The sequence below is a fragment of the Loxodonta africana genome, chromosome 1, assembly GCF_030014295.1.
Source record: "Loxodonta africana isolate mLoxAfr1 chromosome 1, mLoxAfr1.hap2, whole genome shotgun sequence".
Lineage (NCBI taxonomy): Eukaryota > Metazoa > Chordata > Mammalia > Proboscidea > Elephantidae > Loxodonta > Loxodonta africana.
The window spans coordinates 181,617,923-181,640,740 of NC_087342.1; the positions used below are offsets into that span (position 1 = coordinate 181,617,923).

The window sequence follows — 22,818 nt, forward strand, 5'->3', positions numbered from 1 at the left end:
AAGTGAGGCCGGCCTTCAGCCCAGACACATCGAGCGAGGACGCCACGCCGCGGGGCTTCGCAGGCTCAGGCCCTGCAAAGCCCAGGAACGCGGCTCTAGGTGTCCTTGGCGAACGCCAGACTGGACACTTTTGTCAACCCGGCAAATCCCGAGCCCGCTTGGGGCAGGCGGCAAATCAGTGCCCCTGCAGGCCAGGCCGAACGAGTCGAACGCGGAACTAGGGAGCAGGCAGAAGCCGACAAGAGGTTGTGGCTCATCAGGCCGGGCTTGGCTTTCGGCCCCGGGCCTCCCAGCCAGGTACTCTGCGCCTGCGCCCGTCCGGCCGCCGCCAACTCTCCCGGCGCGCCGCGGTCCCGGCTGCAGCGCGCCGCCGCGGTGTCTGGGCGATCGATGGGCAGAGGCGAGGGTCACGATGACAGATTACAGCGAGGAGCAGCGCAACGAGCTGGAAGCTCTGGAGTCCATCTACCCTGACTCCTTCACAGGTGACTTCCGCGGCCGCGGACCCGCATCCCCCCCGGGGCGGAGTGGGGCAGTCTGGAACTGCCCCAGCCCCCAGCCCCCAGCCCCCAGCGCCTGGCCGGGGTGAAGAAGGGGACAGCGAGGGCGTGCGCCCACCTCGGCCACGACTCTCCTCAAGTTCTGCCGAGTTACTTGCCAGTAACTGCGGCTGTTTCCCTTTCCTCCGCTTGTTTCCTGAAATTCAAAAGTCTGGATGACGCTAGTGAGGGCCCGGGAGAGTATCAGGCTTGGTTGAGTCAAGGGCACTTAGGTTTCTGTGCAGCACATAGCAACCTATGGCTTGGTGAAATACTAAAAAGAGAGAGAGAAAAACTCCTAACGGGATTAGTCTTTCCTTCCCAGGGCCGCGAAGGTGTCAGTTTTCACATTTTCAGGCTTTATTAAAGCTTTTTTTCCTCCCCTTCACACGGTGGTGTTATATTTTCAGATTTGGGGGATTCAGAGGGTTATTCTCAGAGTCACCCCAAATCGGTTTTGAGAGTAGCATAGTCCCTGAAATTTGTCACTTTTTTTTTTTTTTTAATGGCGTTCTGCAGAATACCTAATGAATGCTGTGTTCATTCTCAGTTCTGCTGTAGATTTACAGATTGTTAGACTGGGAGGGACTATAGACATAATATAGCTCAGACGCCTCTTGTACAAACACGGTATTGGAGGTTCAGGAAAGGTAATTGAAGAAAACAAGCACCGTTGCCATCGAGTCGATTCTGACTCATAGCGACCCTGTAGGACAGGGTAAAACTGCTGCTGGTGGATTCTAACTGTTGACCTTTTGGTTAGCAGCCAGGCTTTTAACCACTGCGCCACCAGGACTCCTCAGGAAAGGTGAATGGAAAAAACAAAAAACCCAAACCCTTTGCCGTTGAGTCGATTCCAACTCATAGCGACACTGTAGGACAGAATAGAACTGACCCATGGAGTTTCCAAGGCGCGCCTGGTGGATTGGAACTGCCGACTTTTTGTTTAGCAGCGGCATCATTTAACCGCTGTGCAGGTGGCCTGCTTTTCGTTGGCCAGCGAGTTAGCAGCGAGGCTAGTGCTGAGTTAGATCTGGCGGTCTCTCCTGAACTTTCACCTTACAGACAGACGTGTGGGACTTGGGATCCAGCTTCAATAGGGATGAGGGGGAAGAGAGGATTACATGGTAGTTTAAGCTAGTGTAAAATATTGATAATTTCATTAGGTATATTTAAAAATATATATTTTATATTAAGCCATGCTTCAGAAGATTCTGAAAACGCTGCAGATGACCTTATCAACATGGCTTCTCTCAAATTTCATTTTTGAGAAGTGATCAAATAAAACTAACATGAACAGGTAGAAACCTAAGTTTGTGGGGTTTATGGTTCCCATCCCTTCCTTTGAGTGTTGTCCATCATTGCTTGTCAGTAATTCAGAGTGTAAAGCATGTACATTAACTCATCAACTCCAACCTCTCTCTCTCTACATTGTTTTGCTTTGCTTTCTTGGCTCCACCCTTTGGCCATTGCTTGTGATGATAGCGTACTTTGTTCTGCTTAGTCAACAGGCAGATGTCTCTCAGCTTCACCTTTATAGGTCCAGTTATGTTCATGTTGTCTGTCACCAGCAGTACAGCTGTGCTGTAAGAATGTTAAGGGGGTGAGGGAAGGGGGCTTGAGAGAGTTGTGGGTGAGCATGTATGGAGTCTAGCTCCCTTCTCTATATCCTTGCTTATATGTTGATTTCTAAATAAAACAGAGTATAGCGTACTATGTTGGATATATTCTTAACCATGACATTTGCTTATTTCTGGTACTTTGGAAATATAATAGGTATGAACACTGAGGCAGTCAAGAAAGCATAGTATATGTCATTCTTTTCATTTCTTTGGACATAAGGTAAAAAATAAGGTAGCCGTCATTAAATACTATTCCTTTTAGCATTTATGAAAATGGTACATTTTTAACTTTAAAACAATTTTGTGGCTCTTCCAAATTACTCAGCCTTGACAGCTTGATGCAGTTCAATATATGAAATTCTGATCAGAATCACAGCACATGGGGATTACGAGCCAGGGTAATAAAAGTTAATTTATGAATCTTCGATGCATTCAGTATTCTGCAGTATCAGCTGGGCCCATTTGTCTCTAATTTCTATCAACATTTATACAAGCTTTGAAATAAATTAAGATAAAAAGTCTTGATTTGTAATTCTTAGGGAACTTTGCCTTACTCATGATCCTGTTCTTTATGAAATCTTTCAGGGAATAGGCAGAGGGCTTTGAAATGAAATGTTTCCGTGTTTGATCTTTTGAAATCTTGAGGATTTCCAGGGTTCACTGTTTTATAACCACCTTTTGTGTTTGAGATCCAATGCTTTTGTATCTTCATGCCAGGTTTAAGGAAGAGAGCTTGTTGCATCAGTTTGCTAATTTCATTTTTAATCACATTTCATATAAGGTTCTGGTAAATGCTCAGTGCAGTAGAATACTTCTGTGTGTGTGTTTAATGGGTGACGTAGCCCTTGACAAAGAAGCCTCTGTTTAGCATATCATGATCCCATGTGGATGCTGAAGAGGCACAGTCAGCCCCATAGACCTAGCCTAACTTCAGAATTAAATACTTGACCTATTTGCAAAGAACCTTTGCTCCAATGTTGCGTTCATTGATAACAAGTCATAACGCGGTTTCTTCTTTTTGCCCGTTCTGTAGTTTGATTCTACACTGATCCAACCCTCCTAACAACTAGCCTTCCAGAATAAAAACAGACTTTCCTGATCCCACATTCTGCTTCAGTAGCGCTTCACTTGAAGGGGTCATGCTGAGGTAGTAGAATTTGGTTATTTCCATATATGTATCAGAGTCGCTGGCTGTAGGCAGTTTTGCTGCAAACGGTTGGTATCAGGCTAGGCAAAAGCCAAGTTCCCATAATTTTGTTTGGTTTTACAAAGAAAGGTTCATAATCTTGTATTTATGTCAGTACTTCTAAGTAGCAGCCGTGAGCATCTTAGAGGTAGGGCCAAAGTCATCTTGTGAAAGCAGCTTTTCTAAGACATACTTTTTGAAATGACAGACATTCCCTGAGTCCCTGAGAACCAAAGGGACTCGTTTTGCTATAGACTTTCTGGTTCTTTGTGAAAACCTTATGGTCATTGTATGTGCCCTTAGCATCCCTTTTAACCACTGCTTCCATCATCCCTGTTCTCTCCAAAATTCTTAATTCTTCTCAGCTCATCATCATCTCCCCCTCCTGCCCTTCCACCAGTTCCTTCCACTATGCCCAACAACCTTCCTTTTTTTTTCAAAAGTACTTTGATTTACTCATGATGGGAGAAACCTGGCACTCTTCGTGAAGCCTGGTGGCACAATGGTTAAGTACTCAGTTGCTAACTGAAAGGTTGGCAATTGGAATTCACCAGCCACTCCACAGGAGAAAAGACCTGGTGATCTACTGCTATAAAGATTAAAAACAAAAAACCAAACTTGTTACCCTAGACTCGATTCTGACCCCTAAGGTTTCTGAGGCTGTAATCCTTACGGAAGCAGACTGCTACATCTTGTCTCCCACGGAGCAGCTGGTAGGTTTGAACCACTGACCTTTTGGTTAGTAGCTGAGTACTTAACCACTGCACCACCAGGACTCCTCCCCATAAAAATTACAGCCTCAGAAACCTTATGGGGCAATTCTACTCTGTCACATTGGATTGCTATGAGTCAAAAATTGACTGGACTGCACCCAACAACAACAACACAATTGTTACTTACCCCACCTCACGGTAGTGTGTTGGAATGAAATTATTCCTCTGTCAGAACTCAGGCATCACTCGCCTTTGCAAGTCCAGCTGAGTAACTCCCATCCCTACTTTATCTACCTCCACTCCAAGCTTTGGAATATTCTTCCTTTCTTCCTTCCTTTTTTTTTTTTTAGTATCAGCATCAGCAGTGATAGAAAACTCCAGCTAAACTAACAGTGGTTTTTGGAACCCTGGTGGCACAGTAGTTAAGAGCTTGGCTCCTAACTAAAAGGTCAGCGGTTCAAATCCACCAGCCACTCCTTGGAAATCCTATGAGGCAGTTCTGCTCAGTCCTGTGGGTCACTATGAGTTGGAATCGACTCGATGGCAACAGATTTTTGTTGTTGTTACTGTTGTTAACAATGGTTTAAATAAGGTAAAAGTTGCACATAAAAATATACTTGTGACAGTTGTAGTCCAGGAAGTCCTCAGGGACCTAAGTTTCTTCCATCTTAACTCTCTGTCATCCCTAAGATGTAGCCTTACTATCATGGTACAAGATGGCAACAGTACATTTCCAGGTAGTAGGATAGATAAAGGGATGAATAAAAAGAGAGGTAAAAATACCAGTTCTTAAAGGAAATTTCCTGGAAACTATCAAAGGACATATCTGCTTACATCCCATTAGTTGGAACTTAGTCATTTGGCAATGCCTACCTGGAAGAAAGACTGGGAAATAGTAGTTGCTATTCTGCATGGCCAGTGTGCTTGGTTAAAATTTATCTAACTTGAAGAAGGGAAGAGTGAATATTGGGGATATTAGCAGTGTCCACCAATACCCTTTTTCTTTGTTGCACCTGGTTCACAAATTTTTTTTCTGTAGTGGCAGCTTAATATAGAGGGTATTAGCTCTGAGCCTTGAACACAGCATTGAACCTCTCCAAACCTAGTTTCCATATCTGTATAATGGGGAATAACATCCATGCAAATACTTTATAACCATTGAACAAATAAATATGAGATATTCTTTAAAAGAAATTTACTTAGTTATTGATTCTTCTAATAATCTGGCTTCATAATTCCTTGTGTTCTTATCAACTAATAGTTTTGATTTACACCTACTTCAGTCACACATTGACTTAACCACGCCTTGAAAATGCCATCTCTAATATTTTGGCCTCTAAAATTCCTCTTTCTGTTCGTAACGTTTTAGCTTTACAGTTCTTTCACTTCCATGTTCTTACTGAACATACTTTTCCTTGTGATTGTTCACAGATAGCTTCTTCCTGGTCCCTTTTGCCTCCTCCCTTACTCTGGCTAGGAGCCCTGGTGGTTCAGTAGTTAAGCAAGCTGCTGCTAACCGAAAGGTTGGTGATTTCAACTCCCCAGCCACTCTGAGAGCAAAAGATGAGGCAGTCTGCTTCCATAACCTTGAACCCCATGGGGCAATTCTACTCTGTCCTATAGGGTCACTATGAGTTGGAGTCACCATCTTAGATTCTTCTCAGTTACCATTCCCATAGCTGCCAACCTAGTTCTGATCCTCGTTACCTTTTGCGTGGACTATTCCAGTAGTTGTCTAGTTTCATCCTGCCTTATTTCTCTCTTTACATTTTGTTTAACATCGCTAAATTTATCTTCCTTTATTTGGAAATACAATTCTGACCATATGATTGATGCTGTGTGCTGTTGAGTTGATTCCGACTCATAGTGACCCTATATGACAGAATAGAACTTTAGGCTGTAGTCTTTATGGGAGCAGATCACCAGGCCTTTTCTCCTGCAGAGATGTTGGGTGGGTTTGACTGCTGACCTTTGAGTTAGCCACCAAGTATTTAACCATTACCCCACCAGGGCTCCTTACTGACCACATTACTGCTGCTAAAAATGACCATTGCCCACAGCCAGACTTTCAGCTATATTTTCAACTAGCCCTTCTTGACACACATAGGTTCACCAAACTGAATAATTTGTTATTCCCCACAAAAAAAAAAAAAAAACCCTTTGCCATCGAATCAATTCTGACCCATAGTGACCGTGTAGAACAGAGCAGAACTGCGCACAGGGTTTCCAAGGCTTTAAATCTTTATGGAAGTAGACAGCCACATCTTTCTCTAGCAGAGTGGCTGGTGGTTTCAAACCACTGACCTTTTGGTTAGTTATTCCCTATGTATTCCCTAAGTTTTCCATCGTTTTACCCTTGCTGATGCAGTACCTCACTTGTAGTCCCTTTCTCCATCTCTGCTTGCCAATAACCAGTTACCATCCAGTCAGTTTTGATTCATGGCAATACCACGTGTGTCAGAGTGAAACTGTGCTTCATAGAGTTTTCAGTGGCTGATTTTTCAGAAGTGGATTGCAAGGCCTTTCTTCTGAGGCGCCTCTGGGTAGAGTCAAACTGCCAATCTTTTGTTTACCAGTCAGTTGCATTAACTGTTTATACCACCCAGGGACTTCACTTGCCAGTAAGCAGCTTGTAATTCATAGCCTAGCTCTATTGACTTTGCTGGAATCTCTCAGCTGGAAATAGAATTTTTTTTTTAATGAAACTGTACAGTTACTCAGTTCTGCCACTTACCCACTGTGTAGTCTTGGGCAAATTATTTAAAAGCTCTCTGTCTCAGCTTTCACGTCTGTAAAAAATTGGGATGATACTGTATTTCATTGATTCTGAGATACATTTTTTTTTCCACATAAAGTAGGTGTATCTCATACTTGATGGTATCTTAAATTTGGTGAAATATGGCAGTAGTGTAAGATCATGGTCTTGGCATGCAAATTAAAAGATCTTCATGTAAATGCATAACACAATCACAGGCAAAATAAATAAATTAATAATGCTCATCAAATGTTAGTTGCTATTGGGTATAGATGACCCCTGGTTTAACCTAACAGAGTTCTAGAAAATGGTCACAAGTTGGAATGTTACTGGGTTGAACCCTTACGTCTGTAGTTGTAGTTTACACTTCATGACATGTAAATACTAACACTGGTCATGAAAAGAAATAAGAATGAAATATGACAGATATATTTTATACACATTTGTTTTAAAAAAAGAAATAAGTAAAGCCAGTCATAAAAGCTTTGTTAAATTTACCTTTCAAAGGCTTTTTCAGCATGGGCTAGACTGTTTGAGCCTAACCCAAAACCAAACACATTGTGCTGAGTCGACTCTATAGAACTGCCCCATAGGGTCCCCAAGGCTGTAGTCTTTACAGACGCAGACTGCCACCTCTTTTTTCCTTGGAGCGGCTGGTGAGTTGGAACCGCCAACCTTTTGGTTAGCAGCTGTTGAGTGCTTAACCACTATGCTACCAGGATTCCTTGGACTATCTGAGGCCTATTAAAATATGAGTTCAGTGAGTAATATTTCTTCAGTCTTCCTGGCAAACATTTCTCTGGTAATTATAGGTGTTCACCATTTAATTTCAATTAAAATGAAGGCATTTATCTAGAGAATTTTATTGATAATGAATGTTTACGAAGATTTCTGAGACGTTCCTGAAAACCAGATAGTTTCCATGGTGATGCCTTCAGTGGTCCTTTGTTCTTTCCTTTTGGAGTCTGTCGAGTTGCTGCCACCTTTTAATAGGCGCTAGTGCTTCCCAGGCTTGGAGTGAAGCATAGACTCACTAGGTTTAGCAGCAGTCCCCGGTGGCTTGACGTTTCCTTGTTTACTCTTGTAACAGTCCTTTATCTTCTTTAATCCATTAATTTATATTCTTCCATTGAGCCAATATTTATTGAGTTTCTAGATACTCATAATGATCTAGGAATTCTCACAGTTTTTTAGTATTCTTATGGGGAAATAGATGATAGATATATAGCGTCATGTAGACAATAGGCTATAAATGATACATAAAGCTTTCTTATTTATATAAATGTTGGCTTACATGTCTTGTTTTACATAATGAATTGTTTGGATTCATAGCCAGTTCATTTTTTAATTCTGTAAAAGATGGTAGTGGCTCATTAAGTATTTGTGAAAGAATAAAGTTTGGTTTCAGAGATGATGTCAGAGAGAGATAACAAGAAGATACAAACTCTTAAATTAGTATTTACTCTTTGTTAGGGAGTTTCTAAGGTATAAGTTTAAAAATTATTGATAATACTGAATATTTATCAATGAGTGGGTTCCGGTTAGAAACATTTTTTTTTTTACTCCATTTGGGTTTTTTTTAGAATTTTAATTTTCCATACGTAAGTAGAGATATTTAAATAAAATGTAAATTCCTTAATTATTCTATTGATTTGATAAAACTCCAAGAAGATATCTACCATAGATACTTCTTTACAGATTAAGGGCAACCCTAGATTTAAACAGCACATCGATGTACATTTTATTACGTAAATGTTCTGTTCAGTCTGTATTTGTAGAAATGGAAATACAGGCTGGGAACCAGTTTCTAAGACTGGGTAGTGGTGTTTTACTAATAAGGAAAAAGCATCTGCCTTAAGAAGCGTCTTAATGACTTAACTTCTATTTATATTTTTTTTACAGTATTATCAGAAACTCCCCCCAGCTTCACCATTACAGTGACATCTGAGGCAGGAGAAAATGATGAAAGTAAGTGCTAACCAAAAATACTCATGATTTTCCCAAGCTTCTCTCTCAGGAGTTTCACTTACTCTGCAGCCATTGTGCTGGGCATTGCAGGTGTGGAGGTGCTATTAGGTGTGGTTCCAGTTAGTACTTGTTGTGTAAACATGAGTCCTAGAGAAATAGAGAGGAAGTCAGTGAGATGTATTTTGGCACAATAAGCTTATTTTTTTTAAGCAGAAACAGAAAAATTAATCCAGCAGATAGAGAAAAAGAAAGAGATATTTGTCCAAAAACAGGACTTTGCATGGAAACGTATTTCAGTGGTGGTGTGGTATTCTTTTGAGTGACTGTTATTTTTTTACATAACTTTTTCTCTTTGGATAGATTATTTATAGGACATTTGCTGTTATAAATGTGGCTGGAGAAACACCTATCTGCATGTCTTTCTCTCTTTAGGGTGGATATTATGCTAATGTTATTTAAATATGTATAAGCATGGAGCCAGATAAAAACAGCTATTATACAACTATAGAACCAAGACAAATGTACAAATTGAAATAAAGGAGCTATACAACCAGTATAGGAACCCTGGTAGTGCAGTGGTTAAAGCGCTTAGCTGCCAACCAAAATGTCAGTGGTTTGAACCCACCAGCCACTCAGTGGGAAAAGGATGTGGCAGTCTGCTTCCATAAAGATTACAACCTTGGAAACACTATGGGGCAGCTCTACTCTGACCTATAGGGTTGCTATGAGTCAGAATCAACTTGATGACAATAGGTTCATTTTATACAACCAATAAATTAAAATTATAAATTAATTTAAATGTGGCAGATATGAGGATCATAGGTTTAATTCTGCTTTTAATCGAGTTCATTTTTTATAGTTTATTAATAGTACTATAATTTTATTTAAAAATTATGTGAATTGGCATTAACATTCCCAAGGATTTTTTTTTCCTTCCTTTATGCTAGTCAACCAGAATTCTGCCATGGGTACTCAGCAATAGCCAATTTCACTTAAAAACTCAGTCTGTCTTCTGCAAATGAAAAATGAAGCTATTTTTGAGATATTCTTAAAATCTGAATTGGAAGCATATTAAGTAGAGCTATTTATTACTAGATTGGTACCCAATAAACTCTTGCAGGTTGATACCTAAAAAAAAATTTGTAATACATTAAAGCACACAATAAATATTGTGCTGACTGCTCTTCAAACTGTTGAAAATATCCGTTTGTAAAGAAGCCCATGGCATCATTTGGGCTTCATATGATGCCATTATGGGTGCTGAAATGGTATGACAGTGCTCACTTATAGAATCATCCAGAATATAATTTTCCTTAAGGTTACATTGAGATGAAAAATAAAATTTTAAAAGTTTCTAGAGAAAGCTCCCATATCCTTAATATCTCTGTAGTTCAATATCTGAAGTTTGAGAAGTAGCTTTTAAATTATTTCTTTAGAGCAAATTCCTAGATTGTACTAACCATTTTTTCCCCCAAAATGGCATTTTAATGAGCCTACCAGTAGAAAAGTGAACAAAGACATAGATGTACGGTTTCTAAAACTAGAAAATATAAGTGATCATTAAAAATAAGTAGTTAAAAATGATAAAAATTCAGTCTCACTAGTAATTAAACAAAGCAGATTAAAATGAAACTAAGATTCTATCTTATCCAACAAATTGTCAGTGTTGGTGAGAATGTGAAGTGATAAATGCATTCAGGAGAGCCGTTTGGAATCATGAAGCGGAGGCTTAAAAATATTCCTACATTTGATGCATTAAGCGTTCTATTTATGGAATATTTTTTCTGAGGAAAGAGTCATGACACAAAGATACTCATGCAGGGGTGTTTATTGGATCATTGTTCCCTAATGGGAGAAAAGAAATTTATTAAATAAACTAATAAATGGTGACATATTTATGGAATGGAATTATGCTTTTATTAGATATTTTATGACCTGGAAAGATACTTATGTTTGAGATTTTATATATACACTTTTACAATGTATATATAAATGTATGTAAATCTAATGTTATTTTGAAATGTAAAGCTAGGTATAAAAAAAAAACGACACCACTGCTGTTGAGTTGATCCTGACTCATAGCGACCCTATAGGACAGAGTAGAACTGCTCCATATGGTTTCCAAGGCTGTAAATCTTTACGGAAACAGACTGCCATATCTTTCTCCCACTGAGAGACTGGTGGGTTCGAACCACCAACCTTTTGGTTAGCAGCCAAGAGCTTTAACCACAGTGTTACTGGGGCTTCTTCTAAAGCTGTGTATAGAAAGATAAAAATCAAACAAACAAATTTGCTGCCATAGAGTCAATTCCAACTCAAGGTGGCCCATGTGTTACAGAGTAGAACTATTCCATAGGATTTTCTTGGCTGTAATCTTTATGAAAGCAGATTTCCAGGCCTTTTTTTTTTTGCAATGTTGCTGGATGGGTTCAAATTGCCAACCTTTGGGTTAGTCGAGTGCAAACCATTTGGATCACCCAGGGATCTGCATAGCGAGATACTTTGAAGTAAATATACCAAAACAGTAACAGTGATGAGTCCTTCCTGATGATGGATGATTTTATGTTTCCCCTATTCTGTATTCCTAAATTCGCTAAAATGAATGTTTATTATTTCTAAGAGAATCAGTGTATTAAAAAACAAACATAAAAAAAACCCCACTTACTCTAGCAATAAAGTTAGAAACATGTTAGTATAAAAAAGATAGAAAAATGTCAAAATACACTCTGTGTTGTGAATTGGTGTATAGCATAGGACAAAAGAATGAGTGAGAAGATGTGCTTGAATCAGGTTAAAAGTTTCCCAGACAACCTCTCAAGCTGTCCAGTTTAAAACCAGATCATCTGAAAACCTCTGGCATTATACAGATGTTGGGGAACTGGGAATTAGCCCTGGTAGAGGCCTGAAAACTGGCCTGAGGTGGTAATTTTTCTGTATCCTATGTTCAGTGCCTTTTGCCTATCTTTAGGAGGGTTTTAAAAAGTGGCTGTGTTCATCCTTTTTCCCTGACACGCAGTACATGTAATAAAATGCTGACAAGTAGAAAACGTATTTCACGTGTAAAGAGTGATTCTTTGGTATTCTCATGATTTGTTTTATCTTCTGGTAGTATGGGTTTGGTGTTTGTATCACTGATTATCTTTCCGGTCTTATAGTAACCTTGTTTTGCTTTTATATGAAAATGTATTGTGCTATTTTTGAATGATACATTGTAAATTAATGACTGATTAAAAGATGTTGACCTTTTTTATATTTTACATTTTCGATTATTCACATCAAACTCCTATCTTGTATTTTTAGCTGTCCAGACTACGCTCAAGTTTACATATAGTGAAAAATACCCAGATGATGCTCCCCTTTATGAAATATTCTCCCAGGAAAATCTAACAGATAGTGATGTCTCAGACATTTTAAAATTATTAGCATTACAGGTAAGGAAATAACATTTTGTTTTCTAGTGGCATTATTTTATTGGCCATAACTAGTATACATTAATTTCAACGGTCGGAAAATTTTATCAAATATGTGCAACCAGTACTTTGAACAAACACAACTCACTATGTATAATCAAAAAGCATCTTTATTTTTGTTTTTCACTGTCCCTTTGAGTAAGAGAAGGCCCCCCTACACATACCCCACCTGTGGTTGAAACTCATTTAGCCCCATGACTTTTCTGCTCACTCTTAGGTCATGAAATGTCTGACAGGTAACGGTTGCACACACAGTTTTAATTTGGTTCTTAGAGTGTCTAGTCTCATGTATAGTTAAAAATTCCAATTGTTTTAAAAATTAAAGCTCCTAATCCCTCTGACCTGTTGTGGGCTAGTTGCCTGCAGCATAAGAAGAGGACTCATGGTAGATTTTTTTTTTTCTTCCCCTACCTCTTCTCTCTCAATTTACAAACAGCAGCCATGGTTTCTGGCCCTTAAAGGATTGGGGAAGATGGTGTAAGAGAAGAAATAGGTATAGGAAAGTTATAGCCTGACTAGTTTGTGATAGGAAGTTGACTGTTGCTTTGGTAGATAGTTTTCACAGGTTCTTCAGAGCAGCCACCACTCCCTGCTGCCAACACACATTGGCTTATCTGTCACCAGCACTTCTACCTGCTCTATTGCCAGAGCAGCCAACTAGCCTGTCTCACCTGAGGCTTATGTCTCAGATGGGAGTCAGACACCAGTCTACTCTGTCTACCTAACCATGGGGCCACATATTAAGTTCTGCGTAGTCCTTGACTGGAAGATAAGGGAGCTGTTCCCACCACTTCAGATAGGAGGAGAATGAAACCCACAGCATATTCATAGCTTCTGCTAGAGATCTTCCTACAGATCCTCTCTGTAATCTGGACCCTTCACATCTTTGTTGTGCTTGAAGGGTTTTTAGTTATGTAACTGATTTGGAGATATTTTCTTTGAAAATGTGTGCCTGGTACTTCACTTTGGAATGCCATATCCATTTTATATTGGTGCCTCAGTCAAAATTTATAATTTATCATACATATGCTACATATGTTTTGTTATGGATAATGATGCAAGTTTTATATTTTGGTAATTTTTCACATCTTTTAGTTTATTTTTAAATTTAACTTTTTTTTTTTAGCAATTAGAGGCATATAGTTTTAAAAAGATAAGGAGTACTAGAAGACTTGTAACAAAAAATTCTGCCGTTCCCATATATGCCCCCCCTTTCCCCAGACCTCGTGCAGTCTTTGTTCTCAGTGACAACCTCTTTCATCTCTAAGTTATTTCTTCTGGAATTTACTTTCATGTCTCTAAATGTATATCCTGCTATTTCTTGATTAAAGAATTTACGTCATTATCTATTATGGCAGAATATTTTAGTTTTCTAATATAACAGTAGTATTCCAGCTCCCTTCTCTCATTCTTCCGTTAAAATTTATAGCACAGTTTTTGGTTAAATCTCTTCAGTGTTTTTGTAATTATGATTGCATAAGCCAAAATGTATGTGGCTGAGCCAGTTAGTTTCCCATGATTGCATTCCCTTTCTTGAAACATTTTCTGTTTTTTCCTAGGGTTCAACAATTGCCTCATTTTTTTCATTTGAACTGAATCTTTTCTTATAATCCCGTAGCCTCTCAACACGAGTTTTCATAGAGCCAAACCTGTCTGATAGCCAGCCAGTCCCACTTCTTTCATGGATCCATCCCTTCTAGAGCCTTTGGTCTTGATTCCAGTTCAAGCCTACTGGGCAGTTGTTGACCCGTTTACCTTCATCCTGACAATTTCTTTTACCTCTTCTCTCTTGGATTTCCTGTTTCCTAGATCCCATGCCATCTTTCTTTGTTTACTCCTTTTCTTGGTAAAACATTCTCCAATAGCTCCCTGAAAAGGAGCATAGAGGAGAAAGATTTTTTGAAGTTTTGTATGTCTCAAAAAAAAAAAAAAAAAGTAACTGAGTGTGGAATTCTTGCATAGAAATTTTATTTCCTCCTCATTTTGAAGGTCTCGCCCTAGCTTTCACAGTTGCTGTTGAGATGTCTATTTGTATTCTGATTCTCAGTGCACTGTATGCAATCTCTCTTTTTTTCTTTTTCGGTTAATGAAAGCTTTTAAGATTTTTTCTTTTTCTTTAGTGTTCTGAAAATTCTTGTTGGTGTGCCTTGTTCTGAATCTGTTTTTAATCATTACACAGAATACTTTCAATCTAGGAAATTAATGTGTTTCATTTCTGGGAAGTTTTCATATATTATATATTTATAATTGTCTTTCCTCCCTTTTCTTTGTTCTCTCTGGAATTTCTGTTAATTGTGTGTTGGATTGCCTCCCCGTCTTAGAAGTGATTTCTGGAATCCAGGGACCACTGTCCTGCTGAGTATTGGCCTTATAAAAGCAGCTGGGGCTATCAGAAGATGAGGAGTGAAGCAGAATACGTCAGTCAGGAATTTAGACTGACCTTGGGCCCCATTCGCTCTGGAATTACGCTAAGTCTGACATCATTTGGTGTAACAGGTTCCGTTTTGAAACATTGCAGAGAACCGGGAAAGAGTATGCTGTATTCAGTCACACATTAATGTCGATTATTCAACCTGGGGGAATTTTTTCGTGTGTTTAATATTTTACTTATATTTCAACTCTTTCCTTCCAAAAAGACAGTTTTCATTTCTTTTTGACACTACCTGAGATTAGATGTTTGGTGGGAGTATTTGTATTTTTCTCCAGTAATAGTTGTATTAGTTTCCAATTATAAAAATAAAATTATTTTGCAAAAATAAAGAAAATCATGAAGAAAAATTGAAGATTACTTTTAATCCCCCAACCAGGTATAATTGTTAACATTTTGATGTGGTCGTATCCTAGAATATGTTTCTTAGCCTTATATACATAGTCCCCATTTTTACCCCAAATTGGATCATTCTGTACATAAGGTTTTATAACATGGATTTTTCACAGAACAGTATATTATTGGCATCTTTTATTTCAGAAAAACAACGTAAATGCACATATCCTTTTCAAAACAGCTTACGGTTTTTTTCTCATTTTTGGCTGATTTAATATATAATTCTTTGAACATGTCACTACTAGTAAGTCCTTAGAGCAGAGTTACTATTGAATCCTTAGTATCTTGCACATAGAAAACACACAAATATTTGTTGAATAAATGGATGAATTACTGATGGATGTACTAGTCCACTCTGGAGCCCTGGTGGCACAGTGGTTAAGAGCTAAGGCTACTGACGAAAAGATCGGCAGTTGGAATCCACCAGCCGCTCTTTGGAAACCCTGTGGGGCAGTTGTACTCTGTCCTGTAGGGTCACTGCAAGTTGGAATTGACTCAACGGCAACAGGTTTTTGGTTTTTTGTACTAGTCAAATGTTTTCTAGAAGTAGGATTGCTGGATTATAGGGTATGCATGGTTAAGAACTTTGTACACTCTGACCTGTCAGTTTGACCTGCAACATAGTTGTGCCAATTTTTGATTTCACTCACAGACCTTGAGATATTTGTTTGCCCACATTTGCTAACATTAGGCATTTTCATTTAAAAAGAAAAAACTGGTGACAAAGTGAAAATAATATCTAATTGTAATTTTCATTTCTTTAATTGCAAAACCAAACCAAAAAAACAAAACTCGTTGCTGTCGATTCCTACTTATGCATCTTTCCACATGGCTTTTGAGTTGTCTGTTTTTCATGTGAATGATTTTCTTTCTATTGGAATTTTAACTTTAAAAAACTAGATCACTATATGGAGTGAATGTTTTAAGTAGAGATGTTTAATTTTAGAGTGCTTTGGGTAGAAGTATGGGAGAAAGATGTGGCAGGCTGCTTGCGTAAAGATTTACAGCCCTGGAAACCCTACAGTACAGTTCTTCTCTTTTCTACAGGGTTGCAGTGAATTGGGATCAACTCAGTGACAGTGGGTTTGGCTTTGGTTGGGTTTGGGCAGTAGGCATTTGTTATTAAACTTTTGATATGTGCCAAGCATCATATTAAGTGACTAGGATAGGCACTTCCAGTCTCATAGATTTTACACTCTAGTGAGGAATATGGACTAGCAAACTAGAAATCATTGTTGTGTGCAAAAAATGGTATGATGGGTGAAGTATAGGATTGTGTGGATGGACATAGACCAGAGGCACTGCAGAAGCTGAGATCAGAAGGAAGAGTATGCTATACAGTAAAGGCAGTGGAAGAATTTGGGGGTAGATGAGTAAAGGTATGGAGGTGAGAGAGAAATCCTTATTTCTTCCTGGAACTTCCAGTCTAACTGAATTACTTGAACTTTTTTGAGGTAGGTGGTGATAAGTGATGGAACTAAAAAGGGTAATTCCTGAAGAGTGATTAGATCACTTTCATGTTTTAAAAAATCTCTTCAGCTTATAAATTAGATTAGCTGTGTGTGTATGTGTATTTCAGAGTCTGGGGAGGTTGATGACAGGGATGACAAGACCATATGGTTTAAAAAGACCAATTAGAAGTTTTCTGTAGTATTCCAAGCTAAAGATGATCCTGTCCTAGGCAAGAGTGATAACAATATTGACGGAGAACAGTAGGGGAATTTAAATGATAATTAAGAATAGATAAGAGATAGTAGTCGAGCTTATGATGGGATGGGGATGCTCAGGTTTGGTGAATGGTGGTGTGATTCACTGAGATGAATAACCTGAGAATAGGCTTTGTGGAAAAGATGGTTTTGGAGTTGAGGTACCTGTGAGACATCCAAACGGCCGTGTCCAGCAGTCAGCTTTAGTATGGGTCTGGCACTTAGGAGAGAGATTTTAATCATAGATTTAGGATCGTTAGCACATAGACAGGATAGGGAAGCCCCCTGAGGAGGATTACAGTATCTAGCTTGAAGCCTAGGACTCATAGAGGGCCCACCATGTAAAACACCCACTCAGATGCTGCCGAGGCCAGCCCTGTTAAAGAAATGCCTGAGATCTCTGCCTTACTGAATGATACAGTCCTTTGCTTCAAGGACCAAGATTCAGGCTAGTATATTTTGAAATTATCTTTTTGTCTGTTTCTTTGAATGCTGTCTACGGAGAAACAAGATACATTGCTTATTTTGTCTGCCTTCAACTTCCAAATCCAAAAAAAAAAAAAACCAAACCCGTTGCCATCGAGTCGATTCCAACTCATAGTGACCGTAAAGGACAGAGTAGAACTGCCCCATAGGGTTTCCAAGGAGTGCCTGGTGGATTTGAACTGCTGATCTTTTGGCTAGCAACCATAGCACTTAACCGCTATGCCAACAGGGTTTCCAACTTCCAGATAGACTTTAGAATTACAGCCCTTTCATGAGTTTGAGATGTTCTTACATTTACTTTTAAACCATTTCAAGTTTAGAGGGACAAAAGGTAAAGATGGATCATAAACATACCTATATTCTTTATTATTGTATTAAATTATAAAATCATTTTGGCCTCAAAATTCAGTTCATTTTTACCACTCAGAAGGAACTAAATATTCAGAAGGAACTAAAATACTGAAAACATGTTGGAAAACTAATATTACTAGTTATTGTTGGAAAAGGTTTTCTGAATTCTACCTTTACTTACTATTATTAAAGTTTACTGAAATTTCTGTTTTAGGTTAAATACAAGAAATTATTCACCTACCTTGTAAAGGATATTATGGCCAGCCCTGGTGGCACAGTTAAGCTCTCGACTGCCAACCAAAGGGTTGGCAGTTCAGGTCCGTCTAGCAGGACCATGGGAAAAAGACCTAGCTATCTGCTTCTGTAAAGATTACAGCCACGAAAACTCTATGGGGGCAGTTCTGCTCTGTCATATGGAGTCTCTATGAATCAAAATTCACTTGATGGCACTTAACAATAGCAAGGAACACATAGTGTAACTGAATTAGTAATCATATTATAAATGTATGGAATTTAGTGATTATGCTTAAATACTTTTTAACTCGTTAGTTTTATTTCTCTGGGACGTGTGTTTCTCACCACAGCCTTTTTATCTTGTCACATAGGCAGAAGAAAACCTTGGTATGGTGATGATCTTTACTTTAGTGTCAGCTGTGCAAGAAAAATTAAATGAAATAGTAGATCAAATAAAAACTAGAAGAGAGGAAGAAAAGAAACAAAAAGAAAAAGAAGCGGAGGAAGCTGAAAAGGTATATTAAAAAGCAGTTTTCCTTCATTATTCTTTAAATCTTTTCTTTTTTTTTGGAAATTGCATTTTTTTTAGAAATCACAAAAATAAAAGAAAATTTTAATTAAATTTTACTACTTTATTAGGGTAAATTTTAGAGAGCTCTTAATTTGATGGCATGGCATGAGTAATGAATAATAATCAGTAAAGGGCTCATGCAGGTAAGACCAAGAAATATATTTATTAAATATAAATTACTTCCTCTGTGCCAGGCGCTCCTTGGAAAATCTATGGGGCAGTTCTGCTTTGTCCTGTAGTGTCACTATGAGTCGGAATCAACTCGCCGGCACTGGGTTTGGGTTTTTTTTTTGGTTTTTTATAGTACAGGTAGATGAATTATAAAGCCCGCACCATGTGACCTGAATATATACTAAGTGTAAAGGAGACCTGAAATTCTAAAATGAAGTAAAAAAGCTAAGCTGTGATGTTATCAATGTAAATGAATATATATTCAAAATATGTCAATACTGGTAGCAATACCTTTTTTCTTAACATTGAATAGCTGTGGGGAAACATTGTGTATAATCTGTGTTCCTTGTAATAAGAATCAAAAACATACCTTTCCAAAGTAAGTTACCAAAATCAGTGAGAGTAGCAGTGCAGACAGAAATCAGATTAAATATTTCAAAATTTGAAACATTACTTTTCTGTGTTTCTCCTACAGGAGTTATGTTCATTTGTCTAAAAGATAGATTTAGGCTTTTTTTTTTAACTGTTGCCTCACTTATTTGGTGACTCATATCCTTTTTTTCACACACCCACCCCCCCCGCCCCCAGCAACTGTTTCATGGCACTCCTGTTACGATTGAGAATTTCTTAAGTTGGAAGGCCAAGTTTGATGCAGAACTCTTGGAAATTAAAAAGAAACGAATGAAAGAAGATGAACAAGCAGGAAAAAATAAATTAAGTGGTATGGCGTCTTCTCCCCAAACCCCCATCACATGTTATATAGCCAGAGGATCGTTTGGATAGATTTCTGAAAATAATATACATAGACATTTAGGACAAAAAGAGAAAATATATTTACATGATGATATTTCTTCACATATAATTTGTAATTAATTTTGAAGGCTTATCTTTGAAAAAAAAAACCTTTGATATAAGTGTTGTACCTGGTAGATCCTGAGGTGCAGGTCACATAACCCTCAGGATCACAAGCCTTAAAAGCGGTAGAGTCAAATCCATTTGTTTTTCTAGGACTGTAAGACAGACTAGGTTTTCACTTTTTCCATTTTAATGCAAATACATTTTATATGCCTCTCAGCTACTGAATGAGTTGATAAATTTATTGAAATTCACAGAAAAACGTAGGTTTTCAGACTTGGTTTCCTGTTGTGTTTTTTAAAGGGTTACAGGGAAGATACAGGTATACTGTGCTATTTGAATTAAGCATATTTATTTCTTTTAGGGAAACAGCTATTTGAAACAGATCATAACCTTGACACATCTGATATACAGTTCTTGGAGGATGGTAAGATAATAATTAGAATTCTGCATTTACATAATATGCTGTCTTTAATTTTAAACTGTGAAAATCAGAGTGATAACATTAATGTAAAATTTTCCATCCAAGGCCATGCAATTTAAAGACTAAATTTCTAAAATCCATTTGGAGTCATTGAAAATGTCTAGTTTATACAATCAAACTGAAAGTAATTCTACAGCAATGTGTTCTTTTAAGTTCTCTGACAACTAAGTAACATCAACAGTAGCAACAGATAGAAAAGTATGGTCATACTAGCATCTAACAACTATTAAAACTGGGCCATTTTGACTCAGGTGACTGTGTTTCCGGAAATATCTGAATGTGTGATAAAGTCAAAAGGAGATCATATTGCATGGTCTGTCACGGAGCTGAGATTTGGAACGGCTAGCATGTCCTCTAACCAAAACCTCTTACCTTCTTTCTGCCCTTGAAGTATCTAGTCACATCAGCTTTTCTTCTAGCCCTTATTCCCTTCTTGTCTACCATCCATCCACCTATCCACAGATACTTATTGTACCCCTTACTATAAGCTAAGCACCGTCCCAGCAACTAAGGATACACTGAGAACAGTATAAACAAATGCTCTTCCCCCTGGAGCTTATGGCCTATGTGGGTTTCTTAAACTGGGCCCCATGTTCAGTCACATATCCAGCAGCACCTTAGAGCCCTGCACTCCATTAACCTTCTGTCAGCCCTGTCTTGCCAGTGGGGGACTATAGGGTTTGATCTTTGAACCTTGATCCTGGATTACTTCTTGGAGAAAGTAAAGAAGCGGTATTGATGTGACGCACTGCTAAATCATGCTGTGTAACCAGAGCTGAGCCCTTACTGACACTTGGCATTTTTTTTTTTTTTATGTTATTACATTCTGTGTAACAGCTGCCCCACAATTTTTGTAATCTGCCTTTGTTACCTAGTGCTGCCTTAATAGAAATACCACATATGGATAGCTTTAAAGGGCAGAAATTTATTTTCTTACAGTTCTGAAGGCTAAAAGTTCAAATCAGTGTTTTGGCATTGTTGATTCCTTCTGTGAGACTCTTCTAGTTCTTGTATCTGCTAGTGATCCTTGGCTTTCCTTCGCTTGTAGATAATCCTTAAATGTCCTCAGTCTTCCCCGTGTGTGTCTTTGTATCTATTCTGTTTTTTTTTTTTTTTAACTGGGACGTGATTAAGTTTAGGATCCACCCTACGTTGGCATGACGTCATTAACAAAAGAAAAACCCTCTTTCCAAACAGGGTCATATTTACAGGTACAGGGGTCAGGACTTCCACATTTCTTTTTTGAGGAACACAATTTAATCCATAACAGAGTCTTAAAAAAAATTCAAAGCAAACACCAAGGATGACCTTTTCTATCCCCCTCTCACTTTAGGAGTTCATCTTACCTCCCTTTTTCCTGAAAAATTCTTGATCCAAAAAGCTTCATTTCCTTCATTTAGCAGTTTCTAGTATCTTTATTCATTCTTGATTTCTTTCCCTACTTAATGGATCAAGTATCTGCTCATATCCAATAAGTTACCAAAAGCTTCCTGTTGATTCTGCCTCTGGGATGTCTTCCCAGTTCTTTCCTCTTCTGATGTGAGACTTTTACCAGTTTTTGCCTGGACTTTGCAGCAGACTCTCAATTGTCTACCTACATCAGACTCCCTCTCCACCTAGGTCCCTTATCTACTCTACAGTTGCTGCCTCTGAGGAAATATTTCTAAAATCCATATTTAATCATGTCATTTCACTCCTTAAAATCCTTTGATAGTTCTTTACTGCTTAGAGGAAGAGATTGAGCAACATGATAATTCTCAATCTGGCCCTCATCTACGTAGCCTCCAGGCATTCTTCCTATAAAGAATTTTGTGTTCCAGTAGAATTATTCAGTCTCAGCTCTCTCTGCCTTTGCATAAACTCTACCTAGAATTGTTTCATCCTGGACCCTTTTTTTCCTGGTGGATTCCACTTTATCCTCAAGATATTTCAGATGCCATCTGCGCTGTGAAGCCTCTCTATTTCTCCCAGACAGAAGCAGTTATTCTTGGCCTGGGCTTAGAAAATTGTATTTTATTACTGAACTCTTCATAGGTGTAAAGCAAGATTCATTTTCATCATCTTCCCATTGAATTGAATATCGGTGGGCTGGAATGTAAAAGAGAGAAGGAAGACGTAACAAATTGTGGTGATTTAAGAGTGCTGTAACACTTTAGCTTTTTCTACTTCAGACAAATTGTAGAGTCATGATGTTTAATGTAGATGAATCCAGAGCCCAGGTACTGCTTCCTGGGCTTAGATATTTGGAATCTTCAAAAGGCATACTATTGGTTATCAGGGAGGCTGGGGTGGGGGGAGCGAGTTAAGATCATTTTAAGTCTGTCGATTAAATAAAATTCATTCTAGGAAACCTGCTTTTATAACTCGTTTTTTAGATTATGAACTGAAAGCTTAAAGTTACTCTAAAACATCTGAGTCTCTGCTGACCAATACAGATCATTTTTGATTTGCAGTGGTAGTTTGGGATTTTATCATGTGTACCTCACATGTACGTACATTTGGAAGTTTCTGTTTGGTACTGCCAATGAGTTATACCTTTTCTTTCTGAGTATAAGGCTGAAGGTGAAATCTCATTGACTTTTGCAGCTGGAAATAACGTGGAAGTAGATGAGTCTTTGTTCCAGGAAATGGATGACTTGGAGCTGGAGGATGATGAGGATGACCCAGATTACAATCCTGCTGACCCGGAGAGTGACTCAGCCGACTAATGGACTGTCCCCATCTGCAGAGAGGCGTGACTGCCACAGCATCTGTGGCTATGCTCAGAGGGTTTTGATTTTCCTTTCTGTTTTTTCTAAGAAAAAATAATTTCCAGGAGAATATTCTTCTGATAACTTTCATCATTGAACTTAATAAACTGACCTTAAAATTTCAAATATAAAA

At 38.3% G+C, this 22,818-nt stretch overlaps 1 protein-coding gene across 2 annotated transcripts; it reads left to right on the top strand.

Moving 5' to 3' along the window:
• Nucleotides 1–307: 307 nt before the first annotated feature.
• On the top strand, nt 308–22,818 carry RWDD1 (RWD domain containing 1). 2 transcript variants are annotated; one of them, XM_003404268.3, is made up of 7 exons: nt 308–485; nt 8,718–8,783; nt 12,084–12,214; nt 18,226–18,369; nt 19,185–19,317; nt 19,816–19,878; nt 22,522–22,818. In XM_003404268.3, the coding sequence occupies exons 1-7, from the start codon at nt 413–415 to the stop codon at nt 22,641–22,643; spliced, it is 732 nt and encodes a 243-aa protein (XP_003404316.1). In that variant the 5' UTR covers nt 308–412; the 3' UTR covers nt 22,644–22,818. The 2 variants fall into 2 exon arrangements, with proteins under 2 accessions (XP_003404316.1, XP_010595513.1); XM_010597211.3 differs by lacking the exon at nt 12,084–12,214 and having other exon boundaries at nt 449–485.

Bases quoted from the DNA above. Each gene is read 5' to 3' on its own strand.
- RWDD1 (XM_003404268.3), top strand. From the start codon at position 413: ATGACAGATTACAGCGAGGAGCAGCGCAACGAGCTGGAAGCTCTGGAG. The intron at 486-8,717 runs GTGACTTCCGCG...TTTTTTTTACAG, and splicing joins CTACCCTGACTCCTTCACAG to TATTATCAGAAACTCCCCCC. The intron at 19,879-22,521 runs GTAAGATAATAA...TGACTTTTGCAG, and splicing joins TATACAGTTCTTGGAGGATG to CTGGAAATAACGTGGAAGTA.